Source organism: Arvicola amphibius, chromosome 8 (genome assembly GCF_903992535.2).
Source record: "Arvicola amphibius chromosome 8, mArvAmp1.2, whole genome shotgun sequence".
Taxonomy (NCBI): Eukaryota; Metazoa; Chordata; class Mammalia; order Rodentia; family Cricetidae; genus Arvicola; species Arvicola amphibius.
Window position 1 is genome coordinate 62,374,100 of NC_052054.1, and position 14,193 is coordinate 62,388,292.

Here is a 14,193-nt window from a genome sequence, read left to right on the forward strand (position 1 = left end):
TCATGTTAGGTTTTGCCAGAAGGGGTATTCCTCACAAGATCCAGACAGGGGATTTCAGATGGCACAAGACCTCTTGAAAGGGAATCCTGTGGACTCACTAGTCAGGGTATAATTGCCACTTCATGAAGGAAGGAAGTTTTACATGGTGTCTGTGAATTTACTGAAGCATGTCGTATCCACAATGACAGTCTTTCCTATAGACAGGGAACATATTGGATAACAAAATCTCAGTACTGTGTGGAATAAAACAATTGTTTAAGAGCTGTCAGTTCAAGGGTCACATTCCTTAGCAGCTTAGGTTAGTGAAAGAAAAGCTAAAGACAGACATTTCTTACCATGAATGTCTCTTTATAACATTAACCTCATTTACCTTTATTCAGACTTTCATTAAATCCTGAGAATGAATTGACTCATTTGTTATCTTTTTGCATTTCTGGACTCCTTTTCATTTCCCCCTTAGGATTTACCCAGCACACTAACACTTCACTCACTTTTAAATTTCAACTGTGTGTCAGGACATTTCCACCCTTGTGGCCAGATGATGCTGAACAATAGTCAATAATCCCAAGGTTACTCCAAATAGAGTATTCTATTTATTCTAAAATAAAGGTTTTTCTTTATTAAAAGGGAAAACTCAGAACAGGAATGGGGGATCTGATTAAGACATTTTGTATATTGATACATTTTTAGGATATACTTATCATGTTGCATTTTATATTTTTACTTCTGATCAAGATACTTATACATTGTTTAATTTTGAGGTCCTAGCCAGGCGGTGGTGGCACACGCCTTTAATCCCAGCACTCGGGAGGCAGAGGCAGGCAGATCTCTGAGTTTGAGGCCAGCCTGGTCTACAAGAGCTAGTTCCAGGACAGGCTCTAGAAACTACAGGGAAACCTTGTCTCAAAAAACCAAAAAATAATTTTTGAGGTCCTTATTCTCATTCACTATACAGGTGTTTAAAGATTGTTTAATATTCTGATATGAAGACTTAGTCTTTAAGTTATATAGGCATTAAGTATTATAGGTCAATAGTCATTTGTGTTGTCATAAATATAGTCAGACTAATCAGGTTCTTTAGATACATAGTGATTGTAATCTGCATAGATAGATAATCTTCAACCACTTCAAGGATCTGTAGAACATGGCATTTAAACAACTTAGGGTTTTGTTGATTTGAAACATGATTGCTCCTGGCAGTACCAATATATTCCTGAAAAGAATGTTGAGTATCAAAGATACTCTATTTTAAGCTGTTTTCTTTTTGGAAAAACTGGCCTTTGGTCAAGGAACTGCCCATGCAGTGATGGCTGAAAAAATGCACAATGTCTGGACAGGACAAGAAAGATACAAGAAAAAAAGATTGCCTATCCTTGCTAAGACAGGGTAAGACAATTCTGAAATTTTTTCTGCCTCAGAAAGTTTTATAGTTAAATGTCTCAGTGTTCATTATAAGGATAAGGATAAGGATCCACTTATCCATTGATGCTGATCTAATCTTTAAAGGCACAAGCATCTTTTTGCATTCTAAGTTGGCATTTTCAAAAGCCAGAGATTCAATAAGTAATAATCTAGCTTCTGGATCTGTTACTCTATTTATACAGCCTTAGTTAACATTTGTGAAAAAATCACTAATGGGTTCTCTCTGGCCTTGTTTAACCCTGGTATATGATTTAATTTATTTTCCTATTTCTTGAATTCTGTCACAAGAATTTAAATATGTTTTGTGGTATAAGAACAAGATTTGTTCATTGTAAAGTGCTTGAGCCTGTGGGACAGCATCAGTGCCCTTGCCAAGAATTTGATCTTGGGAAGTCTTAAGTCCTTTTTTATTTCCCAGTTGTTCTAAAGTTTTTGCTTCTTGCAAATAACATTTCCATAGTAATTGTGTCCCATCATCCAGGTCTGCCAAAAATAATTGAAGCCAATCATGTGTGGCTGTCTTATTGCTAGAAGCCCATGTCTTTATCATCTCCTTAGCAAATGTTCAATGCAAGCTATTACATACTATTACTTGCTTAATTTCTTTTAGATCATTCATTCCTATAGGTATCCATCTATCTTCTTTGCATCCTCTTGGGCATTTAGAATTTGATGCTTTTTCAGAGTAGATTACAGGGTAGAAAGCAAAAACCCTGGGTAGGTCATCTTTAACAGTTACTTGTGATATTAAATCCTGTCCTTGGACCTTCTTTCCCTGTTTATCATCTCCAATAATTTCATCAATAGTTTCAAATCTTTGTACTATTGTCTTTTGTAAAGCCTGAACATCCTGGCCTGTATATATTTCTAGTGATTTCATTGAGACACCTAGCCTCTGGTCCTCTTTCTGCACATGTGATTTCAAGTTATGAAGCTTTTCCTTTAAAACAAAATCTCCTCTTTGGACATTATTTGGACAGTGTTCAGATTGCCTTCCTGGAGAGATACTCTATCTGCTAATCTATCATAACTTTTTAGCAGATGTTGATTGTCAAATTCAACAGTATGAATTCTTTCAGATAATTTCTCAGTACACTTTGACATGTATTGAATTGTATATGTCAAATTAATGTTATCTTTTCAATATTAATTTTTCATGTAACTTTTGATTTTTGATAGTATTAATCCTGTCAGCAAACTGTACATTATTAGTCAGTAAAGACTGTATCATTTCTAAAAGTGCATCATACTTGGCTCTGTTATCAAACCATTTTCATAAGGATATATTATAAAAAAACAGAATTCCAATGTCCAATAAATGGATGCATTACAATAACCACATAAGCCTTGCAGAATACAATCCATAGTATCAGCAAAATGCTATTAAAACTTTGCATGGTAATATTGTCTGTAATTATATAACTTTCAAATTTATTGATTCATTTATTAATCAAATAGTTACCTTTGTTATGAGGTTCAGCAAATTGTTTTAGGTGTAACCAACTTTATTGTCCAGCAGGTGTCATGGTTGCAGCCATGTGGCAAAAACTCTGAACAGGAAGCATGCAATCAGTGATGGCAGAAAGAGTCCTGAGCCACTTTGTCTTTCCTCCTTGGTGCCTGGTAAAATTCTGACAAATATGCTTTGCTCAACAAATTAAAAACAACTATGGAAATGCAAATCAAAACAAAATTGAGATACTATCTTATACCTGTCAGAATGGCTAAAATCAAAAACACTAATGATAGCTTATGCTGGAGAGTATGTGGAGTAGGGGGAACACTCATCCATTGCTGGTGGGAATGTAAACTTGTGCAACCACTTTGGAAATCAGTGTGGCAGTTTCTCAGAAAATTGGGAGTCAACCTACCTCAGGATTCAGCAATACCACTCTTGGAAATATACCCAAGTGATGCCCAATCATACTATGAAAGCATTTGTTCAACTATGCTCATAGCAGCATTATTTGCAATAGCCAGAACCTGGAAACAATCTAGATGCCCATCAATGGAAGAATGGATAAAGAAAGTGTGGAACATCTACACATTAGAGTACTACTCAGCAGTAAAAAACAATGACATCTTGAATTTTTGCATGCAAATAGATGGAAATAGAAAACACTATCCTGAGTAAGATAATGCAAACCCAAAAATATAAATATGGTATATACTCACTCATTAGTGAATTCTATCTATAAACAAAGGACATTAAGCCTATAGTTCATGATTCTAAGGAGCCAAGTAGTGAGGTCAACCCAAAGAAAAATGTATATACTGGAAATTGGAAGCAAACAAGTTTGCCAGACAAAAGTTGGGAGCATGGGGGCAGGGAGTAGAGTATAGAGAAGGGAAGAGGGGGAGAGAGAGGGTAGAAAGGGAGGGTTGGGGAAATAGGATGGTTGAGATGGAAGAAGGAATGGATATGGAAACAGGGAAGGAAATATCTTAATTGAGGGAGCCATTTTGGAGCTGGTAAGAGGCTTGGCTCTGGAGGGGTTTCCAGGATTCCTTGACAATGACCCCAGCTAAGACCCTGGGCAGTGGAGGAGAGGGTGCCTGAACTGGCCTTGTCCTGTAGTCAGACTGATGACTATCTTGAATATCACCATAGAGCTTTCATTGGGAAACTGATGGAGAGAGACAGAAACCCACATCGGAGCACAGGACTGAGCTCCCAAGGTCCAATTGAAGAGCAGAAGGAGGGAGAATTGGACAAGAAAGTCAGGACCAAGAGGGGTTGGTTCACCCACTGAGACAGTGTGCTGAGATAATGGGAAGTCACCAAATCCAGCTGGACTGGGACTGAACATGCATGGGATCAAACTGGACCCTTGAATGTGGCTTACAATTGGGGCAGATTAAGAGGCCAATGATAATGGCACTGGTATTTGTCTCTACTGCATGTACTGGCTTTTGAGGATCCTATCATATTTGGAAGCATACCTTCCTAAGCCTGGATGTAGGGGGCAGGGCCTTAGACTTCCCACAGGGCAGGGTGCCTTGCCCTCTCTTAGGACTGGAGGGGTTGGGGAGGAGCAGAAAGAGGGGAGGAAGTGGTAATTTTGATTGGTATCATTTTTAAAGTAATAAAAATAGGAAGAAAAAAATAACTAAATCAATTTCATACATGGAGCAAGGAGCCCAGAACTCATGAGCAGGGAGCACAAACTGGAAGCTCTGCAAGTCTCTTTGTGGCAGAAAACACAGCAGTGGTGGGGTCTGCACAAGCTTGGGAAATTTCCAAGTTGTTGCACTTAGTGCAGCTGTGGTTGGGGTTTTACAAAAATCTGCTTAGTACGTGAAAGCAAGCCAGGTGGGCAGAGGTGGGATACCTACCGGACCATGGACCATTTGGGCCTTTTAGACTGGTCTACCCAGTAGGTGTGGAGCTGGGTGGAATCCACATGGGGCAGATGAAGATGGTCACTAAAAAGAAACCCATACTAGCTCACAATTGAGTATATAAAAGGATTATTTATTTAGGAGTAAACTCACAGATCACAGTTTTGTGCAAGGGAGAACAGCAACCAAATCCAGCAGGCAGAAGAGAGAGAATTGTCTGTATTCTATCAATCATGTTTTAAATAAATGCTGATTGGCCAGGCAGGAAATATAGGTGGGACAACCAGACAGGAAGTAAAGGTGGGACAATGAGAACAGGAGAATGCTGGGAAGGAGGAAGCCCATTCCTCCCCAGTCCTGCCCAGACCACCAAAGAAGCAAGATGTGAAAAAGGTACTGAGCCATGTGGCTAACATAGATAAGAATAATAAGCTACAAGAGCTAATAAGAAGCCTGGGCTAATGGGTCAATCAGTTTATAATCTTATGGAGACCCTTGTGTGATTTTCTTTGGGACTTGCTGGCTGTGGGAACTGGGCAGGACAGACACCCAACAAGCCCGCTCCTCATGTTACAAGAGAGGAAGCATACATTTACATTAGCATTTATAGAATAAGAGACCACACACAAATGAGTAGTTAACTTAAAGGCTACTGGCTAATGAATTTTCTATAGCTCTGGGCTTCTATGACTAAAATGTTTTTCTCAATGATTAATGTAAGTCACAGTCTATATGGCTATTCAATATAAACTCACGTATTCTAGCTGTGTGACATTTCCTTATTTTAGGTTTTACCATCAAAAGTCTATTTAAACTAATACAGTTATTATAATCAATCAGACCGTACACTTTAAGAAGTAATTATCTTCATAATAAGCCATAGGCAAAAATGCCCCATAGAATAGGATATATCCATGAGATAAACACACTACATTAAAGGCAATGTGATCACCCACACCCATTCACAGCATACCATATACCAAAGAAAGATAGCAGCAACAAAAATGGAAAGTCACAGCAGAAGCAGAAGACACTCTAGACTCTGTGGTCTTGGGGCCGCACATATTAAGATACACCTATCTGGGAGTTGCCAGATGTACAGACACCTTGAACTTCAATTGCCACCTGTTGCTCCTTTGACACAGCCACCATCATGAGTTCTCAGTGGTACCCTAAAATTTAGAGGAAGAACAAACCATGCATTTATCATGACTTCAAAGATAGCAGCACATAAAAGATTGCCAAGAAGGATGTTTGTATTAGGAAGGAGAGTCACCACAATCAGCCAAAGTTGCACCATCATTGCTATGTTGAAGCAATTATTATTATTTTTTTTTTTTGGTTTTTCGAGACAGGGTGAAGCAATTATTTTGACAAGCAAACATCCTCCAGGTTTATTATTTTACTCCATGAAATCTAAACTTGGTAGGATTTTGCCTTGATAATGCTCTACTTATAATTCCAGTCAGGATCAGAGGGTTTCTCTGTACAGGCACTAATATTCTTATCAATTACAGCATCTCTTTCAGTCTATATCATGCCTCTGTTGGAGCTTTAAGTTTTCCAGTGCTGCTTTATTCCAATCTGTATCTTTATACCATATTTGTTCTTTTTGTACTCTAGATCTTCATAAGAATTATCAGTAATAACCATTCCATAGAGTCATTGTTATGTTGTCTTAGACATTATTGGCCAATGAAATAGTTTTTTTCACTCCTAAATTCTGCTGAACATAAATTCATTAGATTTAATCAGGAAACAGACATATTCTTTGATAAAATATCACAAAACAACTTTTGCCACAATTACTATTAAAATCATGAATTCATTCTGAAGCCTATTTACCTAATGTCTACAATCCATGTTACTCTCAGTAAAGTTTTCTAGGCTAAAGCTAGAATATCTCACTATGTTCTTCTGATAGCATTCAGTTAGTTTTGTAATCCAAATTTCCAAATTCTTTCACATTCCCACAAAATCCACACAGAGTCTTCACTTTCTGATATCAACTTACATATTAGTTACATTGTTTGCTGTGCAACAGGACTGGATATCACATATAGAAGAGAGAGTTTATTTGGGCTTTACAGTTCAAATTGACTTCTCTTCATGGTGGGTAAAGAAGGAGCAGGCATGGCAGCAAGAACAGTTAACCAACAGAAAGCATGGTGATCACATGATCATAATCAACAGGAAGCAGAGAGCCTCCAGGTAGTGTACAAAGACTTTAATATTAATTCTCTTGCCAGTAAATTATTTTCTCCAGCAAGACTATACCACCCAATCTTTCCTAAAGTACTTGGCACTAAGTGTTCACATTCCTAAGGCCTTGAGGGATATTTTTCATTCAAAACACAATCTTGTCCATCAAATAAACCCTGATCATGAGCAGAAGTTGTCACCATTTGTACTGTTTTTAATTTAATTATCACAACTCAGCAAGTTCTGGGAAAGGCTTACAAGTGGATCAGAGGTAATGTTGTTTTGTGTGAATTGTAAATCTCTATGCCTCTATTGCCCTAAAACCCTAAAAGTAGGATGCTTACTAGCCAGGCAGCAAATCTTCTGCCACTACTTTCCCGTTTCTTCACTAATTGCAAAAAAATGAAAGCCCTAAAATTTCTTTGGAAAAGATAATGTTGGTTGATTCTAGTTTCCACTCAGTGCTTTTACATTGAGAAGATAGCCCCAGCTTACAGAATTCTTAACAAAAACAACATATTTCATTTGTGAATAATCATTGCAAATAATTTAGATGATAGATAGGACTGAGTTCAGACTGTGTGCCATTGCTAGGGTGATATCAGTTAATTTTCCTAGTATATTTGTAAATCATCACTTTGAGTTAATTTACATGTAGTTCAGAAGAATTATAATGATTTCTACTGTTGATTTTGACATTGAGTTTTTCTTTTCACAGACACTTCAGTAGCTATCCCTGAATTCCTGACTAACTCTGTTCTGATGAGTGCTGTAAAATCAGGTGCAACTTGGATCAGATAATTATTTACCCATTTCTTTATATTTATATGTACCCAGAGAAATTTGGAGTTCAATAAAACACACAAAAGTCTTTGCAAGATTCTCACACATGAAACTTTTATATGACTTACATCCCCCATCACTGTTGTGTTTAAGGGGTCATGAGAATATAAGAACATCTATGAAAAATTTGCCTCTTTGGAGACACTTAGAAGAAACTTCTAACCAGCTTTGGTAATTATCCCAAAGCAAGAACTGTCATGGCCACTGTTGCTGAAATGAAAACTGCAGTTCAGAAGGGAGATGAGGTCACAGAGCCTCAGACTTTTATCTCAGAGTTGTGCTACCTATGTGTTCCACAGGACTGAATTTCAGAATGTCATAAGCTGCACACAAAGCAGAGAGTTCAGCATAGACAATTCAGGTGAATATTTGGTCCCATATAGGAAGCAGAGCCAGCAAAGAAGGTAAATATGGTAAATGTTCATATCTGGAAATGGATTTTTAGATTGGGCACAAATGCGGTGACATTTCATTCAAAAGATAATAAAAATTTCTGGACCTTAATAAGAAACTAACAAAAGTACCTCCTCCCATTAAGAAATGATCCATATATCCAGTATAATGCAAAAAAATCTCAGGTAATTGAGTATCCTAAATAATCATGAAATATGACTTTGAAGGTGTTAAAAGATTATAGCTATTGTAACTGAAATTTACATTTACAGGTCTTTCACATGAATCAAAATTGTTCAGTATGACAACACAGATTCTGGTATATCAGCTTTATATGAACAATATAGATTTTATTGGTACAATAAAAATCATCTAATTCTGGAAAGCTACAGAGATTTTATTGGTACAATAAAAAATCATCTAATTCTGGAAAGTACCTGCTTGCTGTGTAAACATGTTTCTAGGCAGCATTACATCTAGTTATGGGGCAGGACCTGTATTTCTCACAAAGTCAGGGGTCATGTTTGATGAGGCTGCTTTCTATCTTGAACTTGGGAGCAGAGTATTGTGTGAAAATGATGTAATTATAAGTCATTCACATTCCTATTCCAAGTCAAATGTGTCTTCCCTCACTGTAATATAAGTATGAGTTTTCCAGTTTTCAATGCAGGATATTAAGGCAATCCAGAGATTTGTTCCTGGTAGATAAGGATGCTACCACAGACCTAAACCAACATGCTACATTTTCTTTTTAACTTGAATTGTTACAATGTTTGACATTTCATAGGGTTTAGATGATATACTCTGAATGAATTTTTGTCTAGTGCCTTTCCAAAATCTTGATATGTTATCAATTGTTGACTTGAAAAAGGAATTAGTAAACATAAGCTTTAACTTGAAATTCACAATTACATTTTCTCTGTGCCTATATTTATTTCTGTTAAGGTACATGTGTAATTTTCATTGAGTTCCCATTGTATTTGTGAGTTTACATGAAAGAAAGCATATAAGAATCTGTGTTTGGGGTGGTAAGTATGTTTGGGTGTTACATAGGAATTGTGCATTCAAGTATATAAATGTCTGTGTCTATGATTGAGTAAGCATGTGTGCATATATGTGTGTATTTATGAGTGTGTATATGTTTATGTGCATTGATATATATATATGTGTGTGTGTGTGTGTGTGTGTGTGTGTGTGTGTGTGTGTGTGTGTCTTGTGAATCTCTCTGTGTGGAGTTAGAGGAGAAACTCAGCTGTCTTTCCTCAAAGTTTTGCTTCTCTTTTTTTGAGATATTCTAACTCTCTGTATGTTCGAGGCTAGATGGACAGGGAACTTCAAGGATCCACCTGTTCTCCCTCTTCAATCCTTGGATGATAACTGTATGCCACTACACAATTTTTTATAAGTTGTGCAAGTCAATCTAAGGCTGCCACATACACAAGGCAAAGTCATCAGCACTAGAGCTATTTTATTAACCTGGTAATTTTTAGGCCTCATTGTTATTTTGAATATTATTTTCCTAAACAATATGTGAGAGTCAAGGTAATAAAGTTAAGTATTTCATTTGATAGTAGTGTGTGATCCCTTTGAAGCATATTTGATGCCAAAATAAATATTGAGTTTGTCTTGCCCTCATCAATCCAGCTTGACCACAGGCAGTTTCTCATTGACTGAACTATAATTTCAGTATAGCATTTTAATAAAGTTCCAGAATCTTTGAATAAGGTTGCCAGTTATGAAAAGAAACTGAACGTCAATTGTGTGCTTTAAAATATGGCTGTCATAGCTTTGTGGGGCACAAACAAATATGAATGTAAAAGCAACTCATATTTGATCAAATTTCTTATGTGTTCTCACTGGCACAATTCTTTAGGAACTTGGGGAGTCCTTTCTTAAGCTTTCTCTAGGTCTTATCTCAACAATGAAGACAATGCACCTGTCTACCCAAAACTATCAACATCACATACATTTCCAAATGAAAAAAATTAAGTAGGAATTTCTAGTTGCAACTCTGTTAACAGTTTTCAGTTTAACCTAGGAAATCTCTAAACTCAATAAAATCTTTAATAAGTACTTACAGTGAGAATATACTTTCAGTTGTAACAAATGTGGCCACATTGTGAATTCTTGTAAATAATCCCGTGTCTCTAGAATCAAGTGTTAGCCACTGAAACCTGAAAGAGTGAGTTCAGATTTTGTAACCGGGAAAGGCCCAACTGTCTCCTAGTGTCAATGAGAATCCAGACAGTTGTCTCTTTTCCCCCTATCTTTTCCTTCTCTACACTGAATAAGGGTTGTAGTCCTTCTACCAGACTAACATATGGAGAATTCTTTCCACTTCTCCATAAATTTCAAGATGATTACAAGTTCATGAATGCTCATATATTTGAGTGATTTTCTGTGACTGTGAACAATTGTTTCTGTCCTCACAGATCTACAGTATTCTCCTGTTACTGTGGCAAGCCAAGTACTCAAGGTAGGTAAACCTGAGAATCTCCAAACCAAAGTAAGTTTTTAAATGTCATTTGTAAAACCATGTTATTTAGAAAAATCCTTCCATTTTTTATTTCATTGTTGAACATTGCTAAGTTTTATAAAGCATCAATAAGAAAAGAAGTGTCTTCAGGTGTCAAGGCAGGCAGTAATATGCAAGGTGGTGAGAATAAAATTTTGTTTCAGGTGACTTATCTCATGTAGGCTGGTTTGTTTTCATTGTATTTAAACCCAATATGTTTTGGAAAAATTATTCCTGGTGTATTATAATCCCTGGTGCACAAGGAAGCTAATAGGATTGAACCTAAACTCAGGATATGTATCATTCTTCCAATAAGATGAGTTCCAGAGACATGATGCCTGTATTAGTTTAAGAGCCTAAAAAAGGATCTTGTCTGGTGTCAAACAGGTAGCATTAAACAGGTAGAAGTCATTTGAGCTACCTCCTGGTACTTGTGGATTCATGTGGGAGCCTGTGGCTATACATATAATTAAGTGGCAATTAGAGAATTAAGTACCTCTGATGTACTTGTGAGAGTTTAATAGGGTATAGTTCAATAGCTAATGTAAGGCACCAGGCTATTAATGACTTCCACTTGGCAGATTTCTTGGCAGAAGATCAGGGTTTACACTTTTTCTATTAAAAAGACAGCCCTGAATACTTAGTATCACATGGCTTGCCTGGAGATCTGTGGGTGAAAGGGCCTTTGTGCACCCAACAGATTATCACAAAGGTTCTAGATGGCATTCTAATGAGCATCATAATAAACTTACAATTTGCATAACTAGTATATCCATGGATCTTTCATGATTATGTCATGATCTGTGCCTGTGATTACATGACATTTGTTCTGTAGAGACCCCGACTTCATATCAATCAGATCTAAATAACCTTTCCAACAATTCCCATTACATTTTGTGATGGATGGTAGCCTAACAACAACAATAGAAAAACTATGTAGAATACATAGATAAACTACACATTGAGATTCACAAATAAAACTCAATAGAGACCATAAAGACAAAGACAAAACTTTGTGGGTTATGACAAACCCAGGAACCCAGAGGATTACTTGGAGATGTGCTTAAAGTTCCAGGCCAGCATACATTGCAAAGTGAGACCCTTCCTAAAGTCCTCCACCAACAAAATAGAAATATAAAATTGCATTTTACCATTGTAACTCCAAAACTGTGTCATTTATAATAATGTTCTGCTGTATTCCTGACTGAGGTAAAATTGTTGGAAGATGAGTTACTTTCAATGTTAACCTGTTAGAGACTGGATAACTGCTGACCTATGTTGTGATTTGCCTAATTAGGCTTACAATGTGAAAACACATATTTCACTGGGTTTTGTGAATTCCTTGATCTTTCATTTACACTGCTGCAGAGAATAGCAGCATGTCAGTATCAGCTAAGGCTGTGTACTCTTAAAGGAAGTGGGGGAAATCTAAAATGAGATATTAACTTTTATGAATAGATTGTGAACTTTGAAGGCAAAGCCATAGATTGAAATGTAAATTTATTTTATTTCCAGTAACACAGAGATTTCCAAAATACCGTCTACAATGTGATCAAAGTTTCCATTCTGTAAGACGACTACTTAACCCAATGGTTACAAATAGTAACATTGTTTTCTACTTTATATTTCTGCTATGACATCATCATGATACAAGCATTATATCCAACAAATGCACTGTCATTCTTACCTTGTTTATTACTGAGTATGTGCACTTGACTACTTCAGCAGTCTTACAAAAAGTTATTATTGTTTACAAATTAAATTTTATTTGAGGCAATGATTTGGTGTATTATACATATTGGCTTTGCAATCAGAAGCTCAAACAATTCTGGCACACCTATATTATAGCTATAGAATTTCAGTTAATTGTTTTGCTTAACCAAGTGATTTTTGCAATAATCAAAATAATACAAAATAATACAAAAAAGATGCTAAATGACAGAATGAATCTCAAGTATTTGGCAATTGGAATAGTGTTCTTACTTCAGAGTATCATCGGATTTCTGGGAAATTTTTCTCTTCTTTCCTACTACCTCATCCATTACTGTATTGATCAGAAGTTAAAGTCCAAGGATTTGATTTTCATACATCTGTTCACAGCGAACTCCTTGGTCATTGTTTCCAGTGGTATGTTAGTAACAATACAGGCTTTTGGAATGAAATGGCTTATCAGTGATTTTGGCTGCAATCTTCTTTTGTATATTCAAAGACTTGGCAGAAACGTGTCCATTGGTACCATCTGTTTTTTGAGTGTCTTTCAGGCAGTCACCATCAGTCCAAGTGACTCCTGTTGGAAGGATCTGAAAGTCAAAGCTCCAAAGTACATAGGACCCTCCATTTCTCTCTGCTGGGTCATATATATGGTCATAAATTTGATTTTTCCTGTGTATTTGTATATTAAAAGGGACAGCAAAAATCGGACACTCAAAGGGGATTCAAAATATTGCTCCACTGTAGGTTATGATGAAATCACAGGCTCGTTGTTTACAGCTTTCTGTGTATTACCTGAAATTTTGCTTTCTATGATCATTGCCTGGTCTGGTGGATCCATGGTTGTCATTCTGTACAGACACAAGCAAAGGGTTAAGCATATCCATAGCTCTCATGTTTCCATCAGGGTATCCCCTGAGTCTAGAGCCACTAAAAGCATCCTGATCCTAGTGTTCACCTTTCTAGGTTTTTATGCCCTCTCCTCTATCTTACAGGGTTGTATTGCTCTTGAATATAATAGTGGATGGTGGCTAATGAATATCACAAGCATGATTTCTATGTGCTTCCCCACAATTAGCCCTTTTATTATGAATCATAACTCCATCATTATACATAAATTCCTTTTTTTCTGCATGAAAAATTGAAATAGCATATAATTATATAAGTACTAAGATTTGATAATATTTTTGTATATTATCCAATAATTTATTCATTAATTTTCTTCAAAATTCAACATATAAGTTAATGTAGAATCCATTTGTCATCCTAAGGTAAGCTGTAATATGTGGTTGAACTTCATTTGTTTATTTTTGAACCTTTGGGTGGAACATATTGGCCTGTACCAGATATACTGTGCTCCATATATAGAAATTATAAGCACTGCTGCTTGAGGAAAATTGAGTGAGTTAGAACTCAATAACTCAATGTGTATTTCCAGGAAGTGAATGATGGAGAAGTATATGCATTAGAAACCTTTGTCAGAAGCAAAAAGTGATATATAGTGATAAACTGATATAAATAATAAATTTACTTGACTCTATCATGCTTGTTATTACTTATACATAGATGCTCCTATCTACTTACTTCATTGAATTTGTGTAAGCAACAACTTTGAAAGAGAATGTATATGTCAATCTCTACAGTTAAAGACAAAATAGATTTTGTCCTTAAAGAAAAAAGTTCACATCTCTCCCTAAGTCAAGGATTATGACAATTTTTCTAAGACATTATTTTTATAACATTGTTTTCCTCAGAGACTTCAGTGG

The 14,193-nt window shown here is 36.3% G+C and overlaps 1 protein-coding gene across 1 annotated transcript; it reads left to right on the forward strand.

Moving 5' to 3' along the window:
* The first annotated feature begins 12,660 nt into the window (after positions 1 to 12,660).
* LOC119821730 (vomeronasal type-1 receptor 4-like) lies at positions 12,661 to 13,572 on the forward strand. The gene has a single exon (XM_038340856.1). The coding sequence runs from the start codon at positions 12,661 to 12,663 to the stop codon at positions 13,570 to 13,572; it is 912 nt and encodes a 303-aa protein (XP_038196784.1).
* Positions 13,573 to 14,193: the final 621 nt, after the last annotated feature.